Here is a 19652-nt window from a genome sequence, read left to right on the forward strand (position 1 = left end):
TGACCATTGTTCAGGAAAGCCTTCATTCCTGCCGGTCTCCATGTGAACTTAGTTTTGTTCATATGACAGATTAGGTGGACAAAATATAACTGTTGTGAAGGGGAGAGTTTAGGATTTCTAATTCTGAAGGTAATTCTCAGCTGGACAAATATTTTCAGTATCAACACAACTGTATTCAGACCCAGAGTAAGCTGCTTGACTAAAAGACAGTGTAACTTGTATTTACTTTTGAAGGTAGATGATATTAACATTCTTATTTGTGTCTGGGATAGAGGAAATGGCTACACTTAGAAGGCTTTAATCACTGCTTCCTTTTTTATAGGTCCCTCTTGGGGGAAATGATGGCAGTGAGCAAGTAAGCAAAGGAATAAGAGACAGCAGAGAAGGAACCATCTTTTAAATCCACCTCATATTGGTGGGCTGATACAGTTCATGGACTGCAGTCCTGCTGAACTGAAGTTGGAGAAAGGTCTCCATCTAAGCCCTATCTCTACCCTAACCCGGGCCCAGAGGCGGCACAGGCAGATTATATATAGGTAAGTTTGTGATCAAAGATCAGCTGAATATATTTTTTTTAAACAGAGCATATGCAATTGCAATGCTAAACAAAAGGAAGTTCACGTTGTTACATGCACTGGTAATTGCTTCATTTTGTGTGTTTTGAACTTTTCTGTATTTTCTTTTAAATTTAAGACCCTCAGCTGAAGATCAGGAGGGCCCTTTGCTGGAGCTCCAGTTTCCCAGAAAGCAAGATAAACCCTCCACCACTCCTCATAATACTGCTGGGAGGAGAGAGGCCTTCCGATCAAGTCATTCTGGACACCTAGGGGAGAAGTTGGAAGAGGAAGATGTGTCGGGCAGTAAGCGGAGGAAGCGGTCAAAGAGTAACTGCCTAGCATCAGGTGACTCTGTAGGGGGCTGGCAAAAGAAACGCAGGAGGTGGAGGAAAAAACTTACAACCCAGGCTTCTCCCATAGAAACAACCAGGCACAGCCTGGCTGTAGTGCTCCAGGACCTTGCAGGCCAAGAACCCGAAGAGGAAAAAGTGGAGGTAGCAGTGGGAAATGCTGGTTGGATTACATTAGTTAATGTATCTCGGGTGGGGGTGGAGGGGTTGTCCCTGTTTTTCTATGCATGCTCTTTTTATTTAAGTTTTATCATTCACTTTATCATAGACCAGGGCAAGGTAATGTTCACATATACACAGATTACAATAATACAGAGTCAAACACAATAAAGAAAAAATCTTTTGCATTGTATAACTTTCTAACACACATCATCACCTGTTCCAATGCTTGGGATCATTTCCTTTTAACTCCCTACCCTCTAATCACATGAACCCCAAATCTGCCCACATTAATAATCTTGTGCTTGTCCTTTTTTGGGCAGCCAATAAATAAAGTACAAAAAAGACACTTCACAAATACTTGTTGCACAGTGGAAACTGATTTAACTTCAGCTACAAGACAAGAGGAACATTTAATAACAGTTGTTGCAGTGATCAAAGAGCCAGTATAGAAATACAGTCAAACAGAAGGTCAGCCAAATAGGACCTGTCTGATGTTGTGATTTAAAAACTAAGCAGAGAATATTGAAATTGCTTCTATAATTCATAGACAAACAGTGGAATCCTGCCAATGATCATTTCACTCTTTTTTTTCATAGCAACAAATATGCTTTATTTTGCAGTAAACTGCAAGCAGAAAATAACTTTTCTTTTGCATGTTGTATAGCAACTAGTGTATCTGTGCTTTTCCAAAGAAAACTGACTATAATCCCTGATGGCAGTGATGTAGATATGTTTCTAGAAATTTTTTATGTCATGTTTCACTTTTTCAGTGCCGTCTTTGGCTATAATATATTGTTCAGAATTTCTTCATTTTTTTTTTAGAATTGTTCCTGCAGGGTATGACTTATTAATTGTCCATTTCTTGTACAATCCTGTTCTATTCCTGGACAAGTGGGTTATGCATCCCATGTCACAAGACTGCTTGTAGGAAGCCTCATTTAATAATAATAATAACTTTATTTTTCTATACCGCCATAATCTTGCGACTTCTAGGAGGTTTACATTCAAGAGAGCTGGACATTCAGCGAGTTACAGTATGCAGATAGTCGGAGGAAATACAGAGTACATCAACTTTAAGAATGCAAAAATACACAATTTTTTCAGACCCTCCCCTATTACCTCAGGCCTGCCCTCAGGAATCCAGTTGCTTTCCTGCAAGTGAGACTGTAGGAACTACAGTAGTCTTTTCTGCTCATTTAATTTTTCTTCTACTCAGTATTTTTACGAGTTTAGCATCTTAGTGCTGCAAAGGTTCTTTGCGGGGACAGCTGTCTGCGGCAGATCAGACTTTGTGGATAAAGTCTTTTTCTAGGGGGATGGCTGCATTACAGTGCACCTCCTAGACAACCTGCACCTTCAGATCGGGGCTCGGGGACCGTTCCATTGGGAGCTGGCTCACCCCAGGTTCATCTGCTAGTGTGTGTGAGTGCAGGCTGCATGGCTTTAGGATGTGTGCCCGGGATCAGAGCTGACAGTGTTCCTCCGCCAGGTTGTATGGGTGGCGGAGGACCCCGGCTAGTGGAGTCAGGCCAGAGGGGCAGTCATAAGACCAGAAATCCAGTTTGCAAGACTTGTTGAGCTGTTTCAGTTTCTTCTACTGCAGCTCTCAGCACAGTGTCGCAGTGATTTTGGGTTTTTTTTTTAAAGTGTTTATTGGGAAGTTTGGGAGTTAGCCCTAGTCCCCCCCTCCACTCCTAAAATCACCGCTTTTTGGAATTTCCTGTACTTTTCCTGGGCTATTTACTTTTGAAAATTGCTCCTGCGGCATCCATCTTGAATTTAAAGTTATTTTTTGCCTCTACAAGTTTCATTTTTGCAAGAAAACCACTCAGATGGACTCCTCAGGGCAGGAAACTTTGGATTCTTGCCCTGTTAGTGGTGGATAACAATTGTAAGTTTCCCTCTATTCTGTTTTGGAAATGGTGGGTTACAAGACTGTACAAGCTCTATAAGGCAAAAAGCCACATTTAAAACTTTAAAAAAAAAATTTTTTTATGTAACCTCGGTGAAAAAGTAAAAGCTATTGGCCTCGGGAAACCTGAGTTCCAGGCTTATATAGTATGAAAAGGGCTATTTCTCAAGCCACTTTAGCACCATAATAGGCATACATCTAGTGCTTTTAATTAATAGTGAACCCACTAAAAAGTGTTTCTGTGATAAATATTTAACTGTGTAATACAAAATTGAAATCCACCAAACCAAAAAGGTGCTCAAACTAGCAATTTCATAGTAATAATAATAATAATAACTTTATTTTGTATACCGCCATACCCAGAGAGTTCTAGGCGGTTCACAGCAATTAATAATATTACAAAAGAAAATAACATTGGGAATTAACATTTTTTGGAATGAACATGTCATTTAAGTTGACAAGAATTAACATTTTTTGGGGTGTACAGGTCAATGAAGTTGACAGAATATACAATGGAGTACAATAGGAATATACAAGCGAAAAATACCGGTCAGTGAAGTTAGTTGGTTTGGAGGGTACATTAGGAGGGGAAGGTGGAGGTTCATGTGTATTGAAGGGAGTAGAAGGAGCGAGTGGGAGTGTTAGGGATTCTGTCCATGGAATAAGTGAGTTTTGAGTTTTTTTCTGAAGTCCAGGTAAGTGGGGGCATCAAGTATAATTTGGGCAAGCCATGAATTTAGTTTGGCCGCCTGGAAGGAGAAGGTTTTGTCGACGAATCGTTTGAGTTGACATAGTATTTATCTCAGGCACTCCTCAGATACTTGAAGGTTCTCCAGATAGTAATTCTCCCTGTAGTTGTTCCTGGCACGTATTTGCTGCCAGGAAAATAAGGCTTGATTGTGCCCAATTTCACATGTATTCCCTTCTTCAGGAGCCAATTCTAAGGGACTGAGAAAAGTCCATACACGGCAAGAGAGGAAAACATGCCTTAGAGAAAATCTCTGGCTCCGCTAGTGAGTCAGAGAGGAAGAGACATATCAGCTATTTAAACAGCAGAACCAAATGTCATACGTCCGACGTAGTCTCTCCAGTGAACTTTATTGACACCAAGGCCTGTACACACAAACAATAAAAGCAAAAGTATGTTGACACGCAGCTCCTGATTGGATAAAGCCCGACTTACTGCAGGAAGAGGCGGTTAGAGCATACCGCGAGTGATTTACTGCTCTGCCCTCATGAAAAACCGTATTTGTGGGTTTTTGAGATTTGCGGGAGAGCGAATATCGGGGGAGTACTGTATGTGTGTGTGTGTATATATGTATATATACATACATACATACATACATACATACATACATACATACATACATACATACATACACACACACACTAGTCTTTAAGCCCGTTAACGGGTGCTAGAATAGATGTCTGTCTGTCTTTCTTTCTGTCTCTCTACCTCCTGCTGTCTCTTTCCCTGGCTTCTCTGTCCCTCTTCTTGCCCCTTTGTCTTTCTTCTGTCTCCCTCCCTCCCGCTGTCTGTCTGTCTTTCTTTCTATCTGTCGCTCTCCCTGCCCCCTATGTAGCATTCCCTCTCCCTCCATTTCCCTATGCAGCAGCATTTCCCCCACCCCACTTTTCTGTGAAGCAGCAGCATTCCCTCCTCCTCCCATTTCCCTGTGCAGCAGCATTTCCCTTCCCCACCCCACTTCCCTGTGCAGCAACAACAGCAGCCGCAGCAGCATTCTCTCCCCCTCCATTTCCCTCCCCCCACCCCACTTCCCTGTGCAGCAACAGCAGCAGTATTTTTCTCCCCCTCCACTTCTCTGAGCAGCAGCAGCGGTATTTCCCTTCCCCTCCAGGTCCCTGTGCAGCAGCAGCAGCAGCATTCTCCCCCCCTCGCTTCCCGCGGTCTGGCCTACCATCACACTCACTGTGGTCAAGGAGATCTTACTCCTCCAGAATAGACACACTTATGTCAAATTGGCTGCTTCAACAAAAGTGTTAGGTGCCGCAATGCTTCATTCACTGAAAGAGAGGGCACAGCAGGAAAAACGGCACTACCGGTAGAAATTTATTTTTAAGTTTAAAGGTGCCGCCGTGGTTCCTCTCACGATCGCTGCCTGCATCGAAAGCCTTCTCCGATGCAGGTACGGCTCGTGAGAGAAGCACCTTTAAGCTTTAAATAAACTTGGGCCATTAGTGTCATTTTTCCTGGATGGAGCTCTGCACGAGGTGTAGCAGGGAGACCAGTGGTTTCCAGTTTTGTCTGGCGGCCACCAGATATAAGAGTGCAAATAAGGCCTGTCTCCTATTTGCCCCCGAGCGCCAATTCTGTGCACGCGATCGCCGCCAGCACTCCCAACGACCTCCTTGCGGTCCAATGCGGCAAGCCATAGCGATGTTTCTCTGGCGGTGGGTAAGGGAGGGGGGAGTCGCGACGTGTTTGCTGCCTCCGGCAATCGGCCACTGCCACAGCTAAGCACGCATGCGCACTCCTACCTGCGGGGACCTACTGATCACGGAATACGGAACACACTGGTAAGAGTGCACATGCGCGCTTAGGGTTTTATTATGGTAGAGATATAGATAGATATATTCTTTCAACATATTCCTACACACACCAGTTTTTGAAAAAAAAGAAGTTACAGGGGCCGTAACAACCCCCTAATGTTAAAATAACCAGACGACAAAACCGTTAAAGATGTTTAGAAGCCAACTGATTTCATTAAAAAGCGCTCCATTCCAGATTTTCATTCAATTCCCCTGGTATGACGTGTCCAATTCCAAAATCCAGTGTTGCTCCCGTTGGTGTAAATAAGCTCTCCTGTTACCAACAAAGGATTCAGCTATGTGTTCAATCACTAACCATCTCAGGTCTTCAAACTTGTGGGACTTCTCAATGCAGTGCAGCACCATGGTGGCATTGATGACAGCCATATGTAACCTACTCTTGTGTTCAATAAGGAGGGTACATATTTGTCTTGTAGTACATCTTACGTACATCAGGGGGCATGGGCAAATAATACCATAGATTGCTTCAGTGGATTTGCAAGTTGTTAGGCCCCTTAATCTATAGGTTTTCCCGTTGCTCAGATTAGTTAAGATGTCCACATTTAAAGAGGTGGCACACATGCTGCAATCATTGCATGCCCTATGACCAAATGAGGTGACATCACCCCCTCCTTCTGTAATAGGTCTCACTGCAGTTAGATGGTTGGCTAAGTTTTTGGTCTTAAATGTCATGCATGGGCCCTCCTTGAAAACCTCGTGCATGGCCAAAACATGCCAGTGTTTACATATGATATTGGCCACTTGAGTGGCTTTGTCAGAATAGGTTAGCACACATACATGTTACCCCATAGGGGACTTCACTTGAGGCTGTAAAAGCAAAGCTGGATTGGCGTATAACGTTCTCAAGTACACCTGTTGAATAGCCCATTCAGAGTAGATTTTATCCTAGGACAAGCAGGCAACCATTCTCACATTTAGGTGACGTCATCCACGGAGCCTGGATGCGGACAGCCTCGCAAGCAAACTTGCTTGAAGAAACTCAGAAGTTTAGAATCTGCTGCACCATGCATATGCGAGTGACTTCCCGCCCAGCACAGGGTGCGTCTTCTCGGTTCTCAGTTTGTCGCAAAGCCAAGAAGTCCGTCTTTGACACTCTGCGCTGAACTTAGTTCGTTTTGTGCTTTTCTCTCTGTGACTTGTGTCTTATTTTCTTATTACCGTTTCGCTGTGCTTTTCTTTCGGTCTTTGTTTAAAAATTTTAAAAATGTTGACTTTTTTTGAGTGACGGCGGGGCCTGTTGCATGCCCTCAGCCTGCGGGCTTTGACTTTGCAGTGGCTATTTTTCCTTCTATGTCCTAGCCGGTCACAGGCTTCAAGAAGTGTAGCCAGTGCCAGCGTGCAATCTTCCTCACTGACCCACACCACTGGTGCCTTCAGTGTCTGGAGCCTGACCATTGCCCAGAGTCATGCGTTCGCTGTGCTACCCTTCAACCTCGAGCCCTCAAACGTCGTTGAGTTCAAGTGGAGAAGATTTTTGGTATGGAACCCCCTACTACACCCTCGACTTCCGATTCGGTCGGGGTGTAGTCCTGCCTCCATGACTTCAACCTCGACTCATCAGACCTTCCTCGTTTGGAGCGTCCTTAACCTTGAGTAAATCTGCCAGGTCTTTTGAGCTTCCCTCAGGTCAGATTTCTCAGTAGCCAGTTCCAGCGTAGGTCCTCAAGCTACCTAAAAATTATTCCTCCAAGTCGAAGCATTCTTCCTCTTCGACCTCAGAGCCTTTAGCCTCAGCAAGTGGTCCAGTTTCAGACTAAGATCCACAATTGCAGGCTACTATCCAGATCATTTTAGAGCGGGAATTTGTTCAGTTACTGACCAAATATACTCCTGCCTCGACTCTGCTTCCTGCAGTCTAGAGTATGACACGGTGACAAAATTCATCACCGTTCCCATCCCCGTGGATAACCACGGGAAACCATCTTCATGTCATTCTTTAAGGAGAGAGGGAAGAATCAGAGTATGAATGGCCACAACCACTGACCCGCAAGCTTTGCTTTGAAGAATGCTGGTGTAGAAGGACTGAGGTTGAAATAGACACTAGAAAATGACACGGAATTATTTCCCGCGGTTATCCACGGGGGCGGGGACAGTGATGAATTTTGTCTGGGCACTCAGCAGTCTCACAAGAGGGCGAGTCCTTGCCTCAGCCTCGAACTGAATCTTCACCCGCTATGCAAGGAGTTGAGTCTTTGCAAGTGTCTCGTCTGGAATCCTCATACTCCATACAAGGAGCCGAGTCTTTGGGAGTGCTTTGAGATTCCTCGATCCAAACCACAGAGTCCATGGGACTTCGATCTACAACTTCCAGCCCTATATCCTCACATAAGGCATTGCCCGTTTCGAGGCATAGGGTGAAGTCTCCTCGACCTCACATGAGACTTGCTTCCAGGCAGCACTCTCATCGCTGGTCGAGGCCCTCATTGATACACAGGTCCTCCTCCAGGGAGTAGCCTTCCTTATCCAGGCCTTCCAGTTCTTCGAGGCCTCCTACTCCTCGATCCAGGACACCAATAACAGAACCTGAAGGCTCCACTTCTTCCAGTGCCTCGTCCCAGTCTGTTTATTCGCTAGGATATCAATACTCCAGAGAGGCTTCACCTTCATTCTCCACTCAAGGCACCTTGAGGTCATCGAGTCCCTCTCGAGGCCATCCTCTTGCAGATCAATTGTCCTTTTCCTCCTTCCTCCTACATCTGGATCTCAAATTGGACTCTGGTTCTAAATACTCGTAAGGAGTATTTAGAGGAAATGAGTTTGCTTCGGCCTCATGTGGAGTCTCTCAAGCTTCCCCTTATCAGGCTCCTTTCTCAGACTTTCAAATAAAACCTGGAGACTCCTTATGCTATTCCTGCTGTTCCAGGCAAGTTGGAATCGAGGTATAGAACTGTACATTGCAAGGGCTTTGAGAACTCCCAACTATTCTCATCAGTCCCTTCTTGTGGAATGTTCCTTAAAGAGGAGTCATCCTTCCAGAGTCTATACTAACGTACCTACTGGCAGAGAGGACAGGACCATGGACAAGTTTGGCCGTCGTCTTTATCAAAATTCGATGATGGCCTCCAGGGTTTTAAATTATAATTTTATCTTTACTACTTATTTCAAGTATTTTATTGATATACTCCCTGGTTTTTCTAAAAACCTTGGTCAACGCAGCTTTTAGAGTTCCAGTAAGTCATTGCTACTTTAGCACAACTTAGGTTACACCTTCTTCAGTCATCTTATGATGCCTTTGAACTTTCCTCGAGGGTTACTGCTTTCTCAGTAGCGATGCGCTCCCTTGCCTGGCTTCTCACCATTGATATGGATCCCAACATTCAGGATCGTCTGGCCAATATTCTTTGTGAAGGCAATGACCTCTTTGATGAATCTATAGAGGCCGCCACCAAGAAGTTGTCTGAGCATGAGAAATCTTTTGCTTCCATCGTCAGACCAAAGCCTAAGCCAGCTCCTTCCAAGCCTTCTCGACCTCTTCCATCCTATCAAAGGCGTTATTCTCCGAGGGCAGCTCCTTACACTCAAGCACCTCCCAAGAAAAAGCAACAACAGCAGAAGCAAGAGAAACCTCAGCCTTCTGCTGCACCAAAGGCTTCTCAGCCTTTTAGACTGTCTCATACAGAGCATAACCTCCATCGTTCTGCCTCTGTCATCTCCTTTTCCTATTGGAGGTTGTCTCCATCATTTTTACCATCGATAGGAGATCATTACAACCGACCTCTGGGTGCTGTCAATTATCAGGGAAAGATACTCTCTTCATTTCACTCAGATTCCACCAGAACTTCCTTCAAGAGAGTATCCTTCCAATCCATCCCAGACCACCCTTCTTCTTCAGGAAGCTCAAGCTCTGCTTTTTCTCCATGCCATCGAGGAAGTTCCCTTGGAACAGCAGAGCAGGGGGTTTTACTCCCGTTACTTCCTAGTTCCGAAGAAGATGGGCGATCTGCGGCCCATACTGGATCTCAGGGCTCTCAACAAATTTTTGGTCAAAGAAAAATGTTTCATATTGTTCCTAGCATTCCTTTATCCCCTTCTAGATCAGAACGATTAGTTATGTTCTCTAGATCTCAAGGAGGCTTACACTCGCATCCCCTTTCATCTGACCTCCCGTCAGCACCTCAGATTTCGGGTGGGGAATCTGCATTTTCAGTACAGAGTGCTACCCTTCGGCCTTGCATCATCTCTAAGAGTGTTCACCAAGTGCCTAGTGGTGGTTGCAGCAGCTTTGCGGAACCATGGTCTTCAGGTGTTCCCCTACCTAGATGACTGGCTCATCAAAGATTCAACATCTCAGGGGGTTATTATAGTGACCCAATGGACTACGTGGTTCCTACAAAGCTTGGGATTCAAAATCAACTTTCCCAAATCCCACCTTCAGCCCTCTCAGAACCTACAGTTCATCGGAGCTGTTATGGACACTGTCCAACTCAGAGCATTCCTTCCTCAGCAGCGTCTGGATGTTCTCCTTCAGCTTTGCTGCAAAGTGTCTTCCCTTTCTTCACTCTCAGCGAGACACATGATGGTATTACTCGGTCATATGGCCTCGTCCATTCATGTGACTCCTTTTGCCAGACTTAACCTCAGAATTCCTCAGTGGGCGAAGGTTTGCGTCCCACTCTCTCAGCACATTACAGTCACTCCTTCGTTGAGACAGTCTCTCCACTGGTGGATGCTCTCTTCCATTCTCTCCAGAGGTTTACTGTTTCAAACGCCCCCTCATAAGAAGGTCCTCAACAGATTCCTCAACCTACGCTTGGGGGTCTCATTTCGATGGCCTCCGTACTCAAGACCACTGGTCAAGCACGGATCGTCAGTGTCGCATCAATCTGTTGGAACTCAGAGCGATCTTCAATGCTCTCAAAGCTTTTCAGCATATTTTTCACCACCAGGTAGTCCTTATTCGGACAGACAATCAAGTCGCCATGTACTACGTCAACAAGCAGGGAGAAACATGATCTCTCCCTCTTTATCAGGAAGCTCAAAGGGTGTGGGTCTGGGCGATCCATGACAACACCTTCCTGAAAACAGTCTACATTCAAGGAGAGAAAAACTGTCTGGTGGACAAATTGTCGTTTTCTGCAACCTCACAAATGGACATTCAATTCCTCGCTTCTTTATCACATTTTTTTCTCAGTGGGGAACTCCTCAAATAGATCTTTTTGTGTCTCCCTACAACCACAAACTGCCTCAGTTCTGCTCCAGGATATACTCTCCTCATCGCCTCGAGGCAGATGCTTTCCTTCTGGAATGGACGAATCTGTTTCTGTATGCGTTCCCTCCATTCCCTCTCATTCTCAAGACTCTTGTCAAGCTCAAAAGAGATCATGCCACCATGATTCTAATAGCTCCTCGGTGGCCCAGGCAACCCTGGTTCTCCCTTTTACTTCAGCTCAGCAGCAGGGAGCCATACCTTCTACCAGTTTTTCCATCTCTGCTTACACAGAATCAAGGATCTCTTCATCCTGCAGTCTCTGCACTTGACAGCTTGGTACCTCTCAACATAACTCCTCTACAGGTTTCTCAACCTTTTAGGGACATTTTTGAGGCTTCCAGAAAGCCTGCCACTAGACGATGCTACCACCAAAAATGGACTAGATTTTCTATGTGATTCATCTCTCATAACAAGGAGCCTCGAGATACCTCCTTGTCTTCTGTCTTGGATTATCTTCTGCACTTATCTACCTCTGGCCTCAAGTCTATATCCAGTCGAGTCCATCTTCGTGCAATTGCTGCTTTCCATCAGCCTATCGAAGGGAAACCCCTTTCTGCGCATCCTGTGGTTTCCAGATTTATGAAAGGACCTTTCAATGTCAAACCTCTCCAACCGCCTCCGGTGGTTTGTGATCTCAATGTTGTTCTTGCTCAATTGATAAAGCCTCCTTTTGAACCAATGACTACAGCTCATCTGAAATATCTCACTTGGAAAGTGGTGTTTCTCATTGCCCTCACATCTGCTTGAAGAGTCAGTGAGCTGCAAGTTATAGTTGCTGATCCACCTTTCACAGTTTTCCATCATGACAAGGTGGTACTCCATACTCGTCCTAAATTCTTATTTAAAGTGGTTTCAGAATTTCATCTCAACCAATCCATTGTACTTCCACTATTTTTTCAAAGGCCTCATTCTCATCTTGGAAAATCAGTTCTTCATACCCTGGACTGTAAACATGCTTTGGCCTTCTACTTAGAACGCACCAAATCACACAGATCTGCTTCTCAACTTTTTGTCTCCTTCGATCCAAACAAGTTGGGACACCCAATTTCTAAGCAAACCATCTCCAACTGGATGGCTGCTTGTATCTCTTTCTGCTATGCCCAGGCTGGACTGCATCTACAGAGTCGAGTCACAGCCCACAAAGTCAGAGCCATGGCGGCTTCAGTGGCTTTCCTTTTTCATTTATTTATTTATTTATTGATTGATTTGAAAAATATCACAAGTAATACACTTGTTGCAGAAATACATCAAAAGGAAACAAAATTATAAATGTGTCAGTGGCTTTCCTCAGATCCACTCCTATTGAGAAAATTTGCAAAGCTGTCACCTGGTCCTTGGTTCATACTTTCACCTCTCATTATTGTCTGGATGTTTTCTCCAGACGGAATGGCCACTTTGGCCAGGCAGTATTACAAAATTTATTCTCCTAAATTGCCAACACTCCCACCATCCCATTCTGGTTAGCTTGGAAGTCACCCACATGTGAGAATAGGCTGCCTGCTTGTCCTGGGATAAAACACAGTTACTTACCATAACAGGTGTTATCCAGGGACAGCAGGCAGCTATTCTCGCAACCCACCCACTTCCCCTGGTTGGCTTCTCTGCTAGCTATCTGAACTGAGGAGACGCGCCCTGTGCTGGGCGGGAAGGCACTCACGCATGTGCGATGCGACAGACTTAAAACTTCTGAGTTCTTCAAGCAAGTCTGCTTGCGAGGCTGTCTGCATCCAGGTTCCATGGATGATATCACCCACATGTGATAATAGCTGCCTGCTGTCCCTGGATAACACCTGTTACGGTAAGTAACTGTGCTTTCTTGTAGGTTCCTGGGTAAGAAATTTTGCCTCACCTGAGGTCCATTGTCCTTCCTCTCTTGCTCTATATACTAGGGCACTAATCTGTTCTTGAAGTGCTGTAGTGGGATCTTCCTCCAGAATCTGGTACCATTCACGGTTAGCTAAATGCATATAATAGAAATGACAGGTATGCAAATCTCTCATATTCATATTCATTAGGGATATCTTGAAAACCAGACTGTCTGGGGGGTCCCCTAGGACAAGGTTGGGAACCACTGATCTAGAAGATATTTCAATGCAATAGGGATGGTATGCTAAACCCAGGGTCTTCCATCTGCTCCTGTGAGTCCATTACAGGAGATACTGATCACCATTTTCAGCACTTCCTCCTCCTTGCTCTCTGCTTGATTTTCTTTTTTGTGGGTTTTTTATTTTTTATTTTTGTGGGACTTCAAGTTCCAGTTAAGCTCCTGTGACTGCTTAGCCTGTGTGAGAAGAGCAGACTTTGGTTTGCAGCTGATAGGTGGATCCTGTGGAGACAACTCAGCCAGCCTGATTAAACTGTGGAGCTTGGGGTTTTACCCTGCTATTTGGCTCACCCCTTGGCTTGATCACAGGCTTTATGGACACCAATTGTGTTTTCTCATGGCATTTGTTTCTGGTTCCGGGGGTTGAGGTTCAGTCTGTCAGGGGCCCGACTGACAGCTGAATATTCAGAAGAGGCAGTGTTCCTGGTGGCAGAGGTCCTCTCCGGTTTCCAGCTATTCTTGGAGGAGCTGAGGCAAACCGCAGCACTTCTTCCCAGGGTCTGGTCTGTGAGGTTTTTTGTTTTTTTTGGGGGGGGTCTGAATTTGTGGGTTTGGGAAGTTTTATTTTGATGCAGCCTTGTTCCCCATCCCCAAAATCCTTAAATTGCTGGTTTTGGCTATCCTGTGGTGCAGTTACAGCTGTTTTTTCAGCATGAAATCCTGGCAGTGGCCATCTTGGATTTTTCCCTATTTGAAATAGTTCTCAAATTTCTTTAAAAAGCCTTGTTTTTTTCTTCTAACCACCAGGGATGGAATCCTCTGGCTCCAATAACATGATTTCATGTGAAGTTTATGCCGGTTGGGCACTGGAAGAGCACCTTTATGCTGTGTGTTCTGCTGCACCTCATTAAAGCTGCCAAAAGATTATTGGGATGGTTGGGGGATGGTTTTAGCACCTCAGAGTCCCAGAATGTGGTGCCAGCGCCTAGAAAGGGCACTGATGGCCCCAGATTGAAAAGAAAGCGCTCTAACCCTCTTGCGGGGGATTCTCATTCACTTGCTCTGGAAGCTTATGTCAGCGGCACTAGTGCACCTTCTGGGTCAGCTGGAGAGCAACAGGCCGTACAGTCTTCCCGAGGTTTCGCATCTGTCCTGCTTAAGAAGATCAGTGTCTCCCCTGGACTTCGTCGGTTGGATGGGGTCACTGAGGAGGATGATCTGGATGCTTTTCTTTCCCAGTCAAGGACAATGTGGTCCTGAGTGAAGTAAGCCAGGGAGTAAGTGCTGAGGCGAACCTCGTTGAGGACCCCTCTGTAAATAGACTTTTCAAGTCTGCTGCCCTGATGTAGCTTTTCATTGAGTCTCTTAAGAGCTCAAAATTGATCCTCCTCAGCCTTCTACCCAATGTTCTCTGCTCAGTGGGGTACACTCTCAGCCTACTGCCTTTCCGTGGCATCCGAATATGAAAGTTCTGATTTCTGGGCACTGGGAGTACCCTGAGGGCTCCTTTAGGGTGACAAAAGCAATGTCCAAGTTGTATCCTATGGACCAGGAGTTCTAGCAGTTGTTTGCTATACCTAAAGTGGACTCTCTGGTGGCTCAGGTGACAAAGCAAGGAAAGCATGGTGCTTAAAGATCAACAGGATCGCATACTGGACATGTTACTCAAGAGACAGTTTGAGGCCTTGATTCTGACTGTTAAAGCTTTGACGGCAGCCTCTTTTTGCCTGGGCTTGCCACTTTAAATTCCAGAACCTTGTTGGGGTGGCTGCAGAGCCACAGTCCCAGCTTCGGCTGGTAGGAGTGGACTATGTCATTGGTGCTCTGTATGACCTGCTTAAGGTCTCTTCTTATTTTGTGCCTGCCTACTTGCCAGATTTTGTGGATCAGACATTGGTCTGGGCACTCTACATCCAAAGCCACTCTCAGCAGACCTTCCTTTCAGGGGCCAAATGTTATTTAGCCAGGGATTGGATGACTTCATGGCTACCATCTAGGACCGTTGTACAAAGTTAATTCTGGCAGCATACCTCGGGCAGCTAAAGGGCAAGCCCCTGGGACCTTTCATGTTTCACACTGTTTGCGCCTGTTCTGGGTTCTCGTCCCAGAGATTCTTTCAGAGCCCATGGCAGAGGTTGTCTGGGAACAAAAGGCCTCAGGTAGACAGCCTAAGAAGTCACAATGACGCTGGCCCTCCATTCAGGATTGGAGGCTGGCTGCAGGCATGGGAAGGTATAACGACCGACCGATGGGTGCTTGAAGTTTATCAGGGATGACTACAAGTTAGTGTTTGCCCGTACCCTCTCTGCCTGGTTTGTGGACTCGCCAGTGGGCTGGCCAGAAAGAGCCGCCCATGTCCAGGTGACCCTGGACATTCAGGCAATTGAATGGGTACCAGACAAAGTCACAGGTTTCGGCAGGTACTCCGTATACTTCGTTGCATTCAAGAAAGGATTGGAGGCCAATCCTGGACCTTAAGTATGTCAACGCAGCTCTCAAAGTGCCTAATTTTTAAATGGCATTGCTTCGGTCGGTCATTACCTCGGTGCAACCAGAAGAATTCATTGCAGCTCTGGATCTGAAATATATCTGCAAGTTCCCATTTTTGTATATCACAGGGCTTCCTTCATTTTCATGTCCTAGAATAACATTTTCAGTTTATAGCCCTGTCGTTTGGTCTTGCAATGGCTCTGCAGACCTTCACCAAGGTGATAGTTGTAGTGGCGGCCCACCTCTGCAAAATGGGTTGGCTTGTCCACCCTTACTTGGATGACTGGCTCATCGGAGCCTCCTTGAAAAAGGAAGCAGAGAGAGCGGTTCAGGCTATCATGATGACCTTTCAGAGTCTGGGCTGGATTGTCAACTTGAAAAAGAGCCAGTTGTAGTCCAATCGCTGGAGTACCTGGGTATCTGGTTCATTGCAGAGAAAGGATGAGTGTTTTCTTGCAGTGGCATGCAAACAGAACCTTTGGGGGAAAATTTCAGCTCTCCTGGCACAACAGACTCCATTGGCCTGGGGCTATCTTCAAATCTTGGGTTCTATGGCTGCTATGATAGAAGTAGTACCTTGGGCGAGAGCTCATCTACGTCCTCTACAACACCTCCCTTCTGTCTCTGTGGTCCCCGCAGAGGGACTCTGCATGCTCTACTGCCCTGGACAATGAATGCCTGCTGCAGTATGGCCTAGTGACTCCACCCACTGTCTGAATTCAGGGATGCCGCCTTGGATTGACCTTTGGACAGCTCTGACAGTGGAGGCCAGCTTCGTAGGATAGGGAGTTAATTGTAAGGGCCGTCCAGTTCAAGGGCGGTGGTCTCCATCTCAATGATGTTGGTCTATTAACAGGCTGGAGCTCTGAGCCTAGCACTGAAGCAGTTTCAGCCTTGGCTGTAGAACAAGGCAATCAGAGTGTTTTTGGACAATGCCACGACGGTGGCTTATGTCATCAGGCGTGTTGGGCTTCAGAAGTAGGTGAAGGCTCTTTCGCCGGGTGGAAGCTAATTTTATGGCTATTTCGGCCCATGTTGCTGGAGTGCAAAATATACAAATGGATTTCCTAAGCAGACAAACTCTGGACCCAGGAGAGTGGTCTATATCCCCTCGGGCATTTCAGGCCATAATCAACTGCTGGAGCCGACCAACGTTCAACTTCATGGCGATGGCAAAGATCAAGAAAGCAGTTTGCTTCTTCAGCTTCAGATACGAGCCTGGAAGCACAGGGATTGATGCTGCGTTTCAACCTTGACCAGCAGATGAGTTTCTGTACATGTTCCCTCCCTGACCAATGATAGGCAGAGTTCTGAGAAGAATAGCCTTGCACCTGAGGCATGTCATCCAGGTAGCTCTGGACTGGATCGTGGATCTAGTGCGTCTTCAGGACAAGATATTCAAGGGGCTTCTCTCCGAGTGTGATCATGCTGCAAAATCTGTAGCACTTTGGTCTTATGGCATGGCTAATAAACCAGAAGGGCTACTCTGATCTGGTGGTGTGTATGCTTATGAGAGCCAAGAGCCAGCTACTTTCACGGCATACGCCAAGGCATGGGATTCTTTCCAATGTTGCTATAATAGGGAGAAGCTGGACCCTACCAAAAACTTTGGTTTCATCGATGCTATTTTTCCTTCAGGAAGGCTTGGACATGGGTTTAGTGGCTTCTTCTCTGAAGGATCAAGTGGCTGGAGTATCATGTTTCAGAGCCAAGGGTTCAAAGTTTTCCCTTTCTATGCACCTGATTCTATGTGTGCCCTGAAGCTTAGGCCTATGGTTCACCAATCCTGTCCTTCCTAGAACCTTAAGGGCTTTCGAGACTTACAGGAGGCCACACTCAGACCTGACTATCAAGATGGTCTTTCTGGTGGCCATTACTTCTGCAGGGAGTTAGCATCTGTAACAAGAGTTTCTGCCTTGGTCTGTATCTTAACAACTACTCTGTTCTCAGTTTACATACTATGAGTACTGTAATTTCTGCTCCTTATAGTTTGTTGTAAGAAAGCATAGCCTCTCAGCCTTTTATACCAGACACCTATGTCTGGATGTTTCTCCATCATGCATGGCCCAGCCTGAACAACCTTCACTAGTGTTTGGTGCTGCTACAAGTCATGTAAGTCATGTAAGTATCCCAAGACCAATAACCTGACAGTTCAGGAATGGAACTTGTTTGCTTATCCATTGCCAAAATTTTTGAGAACTTAGAAAGGAGCAAGAGACTGATTTTTCATACTGCCCTTTTGGCAGAGGCAGGTTTAGTTTTTGGTTAGGGTTTCTCCATTGAGAAACCAGTTTAAGTTGGATTATTTTTTCAGACTCAAATTTGCAGAATTGAATATGTTACTTTTATTCCAGTCTCCAGTTGCCCTCATGATTTATTTGTTATGAAAGCAAAATAATGTGCTGTCATGGCCTCCCTGATCTAATATCAATCACTGGTGAGTTCAAAGAAGTAATCTACCAGCAAAAGGAGGAGCTTTGCTATCTAGTGTAAGCCAAGGTTTCAGGTGGCTTTTCTTTCCCCACACAAATACAGTGGCATAAAATAACTGATTATACCTCAGTACTTTTGGTTCTTAAGTAGAAGAGACCAAATTCTTTTACAACCACTGAATTACTTGAATACTCCATCTAGCCTCCTGCAGTGTCATGATTTTAACATACCTAAGAAAATTCTCCTTTTTGGAAGGTGTGTCCTTAGGCAGACTGGATAGGTTGTATGACATACTCTATCTATGCCAGTTATTATGCTTGCATAATCCTTTCCTCCTTCAAAGACATAGGCACACCTCTCACTTTCATGGGTAACTTACTGTATATTGTAAGTTGCATGTCCCTGTTGTATTTAGGAACTCACATTTACACCAGCTCTAAGGCTGGTGGATGTCTACATGTTGGGTGTACAGATACTGTACAGGGATATATTTCCATTCTGTAATGACACTGGTCACTGCTCCTGCCACACAGCTTAGAGGCAACTAAATGGAAGCACTCAGCTCTAGAATTACTCTCATAATGGCTGCATTGTTGGCATATCTAAGACCAATATTTTTATATTACAGCTTTTTCTAATAAAGAATTTAACATATACAAGAACAGTAAATTCATATAATACTTCAAACAGAATATTGTAAAACTGGCAGTTATATAAAACTTGGAAACATTCTTCAAACTGTCATATCAAATAATGAATACAGTAGACTCTGTTATCCAGCACCCATGGGGATTGGTAGATGCCAGATAACTGTAGTTTCTGGTTGTTTGAGAGATACTGTAAAAATAGTTTTGTCTCCCTTACCACCTCACTTTATCTCACCCACTTGTAGGTTCTGCATCTATTAGTCCCTTCTTTCTGGGTCGCTTTCTCTCCCCCCACTTAGGGTCCTGCATCGATGTCCCTTCCTCCCCTCTCCCCCACCCCCCCTGGGTTTGCATTCCTTCCCTCAGCACTTTCCTGAAGCATCAGTGGCAGCCATAAATCTCCCTCTGACCCCCAAGGCAGCAGCTAGTCCTGACAACACCCTTCCCTCCCTCCTGGCCCCTGATGCAGCAGGCAGCCGGTCCTGACAACTCCTCGCTCCATCCCTCCCTCCCCTCTGGGCCCAGAAGCAGCAGAGTTGATCTAGACAATCCCCCTCCCTCTCACCCTCACTTACTTGAAGCAGTAGCGGCAGCTGGTGAGCAGAGGAAGTGCTATGAACAGGCAGCCCTAGCAGGGCCTTTTCTTCCATGTCAGAAGGGAAGCAGCCTGATTATGACGCTCCTTCTGCCCCTCGGCTGCTGCTACTGCTTTGGGTAAGTAGGGAGGGAGGGGGGAAGAGGTTGTCAGGACTGGCTCTGCTGCTTCTGGGGATGGAGGGGAGGGAAAGAGATTTGTGGCTGCCTCTGATGCTTATGGAGGGAGGGAGATTTATGCCTTCCACTTTTGCTTCAGGAGCTGAAGGGAGGGGGCTTGTTGGGTCAGGAGCTTGTCTGAGGAGCACTGGAGACATTTTTTTTGTTTGCCGATTGATTGAGTGTCAGTTAGTTGAATACCAGTTAACTGGGATTCTACTGTAACATTACCAAAAATGAGGCACCTGGACCCTTATGGTCTCCTATTCTCTAGAAAGAATATACCATATTTTTCGCTCCATAAGACGCACTAGACCATAAGACGCACCCTAGATTTAGAGTAGAAAAAAAACCCCATTCTGAACCAAATTGTGTACTAATATATACCAGGCTCTGCACCCAGTCCCCCTCCCTGCCAGGCTCTGCACCTTGTCTCCCCTTCCCTGCCAGGCTGTTCCTTTCATTTTTCATATACACACAGCAGATATAAATTATCAAAACTGACACATTTTGATCACTAAATT

The 19652-nt window shown here is 45.5% G+C and overlaps 1 protein-coding gene across 1 annotated transcript in view; it reads left to right on the forward strand.

The window, feature by feature from the left end:
* PRR14 (proline rich 14) overlaps positions 1–19652 on the forward strand; it is a 220754-nt gene that overhangs the window by 31709 nt on the left and 169393 nt on the right. Inside the window, exons 2-3 of the mRNA XM_033944931.1 lie at positions 323–536; positions 694–1051. Coding sequence (XP_033800822.1) covers positions 433–536; positions 694–1051 — 462 coding nt within the window. The 5' untranslated portion in view covers positions 323–432. The remainder of the gene's footprint in view (positions 1–322; positions 537–693; positions 1052–19652) is intronic.

This window comes from Geotrypetes seraphini, chromosome 5 (genome assembly GCF_902459505.1).
Source record: "Geotrypetes seraphini chromosome 5, aGeoSer1.1, whole genome shotgun sequence".
NCBI lineage: Eukaryota > Metazoa > Chordata > Amphibia > Gymnophiona > Dermophiidae > Geotrypetes > Geotrypetes seraphini.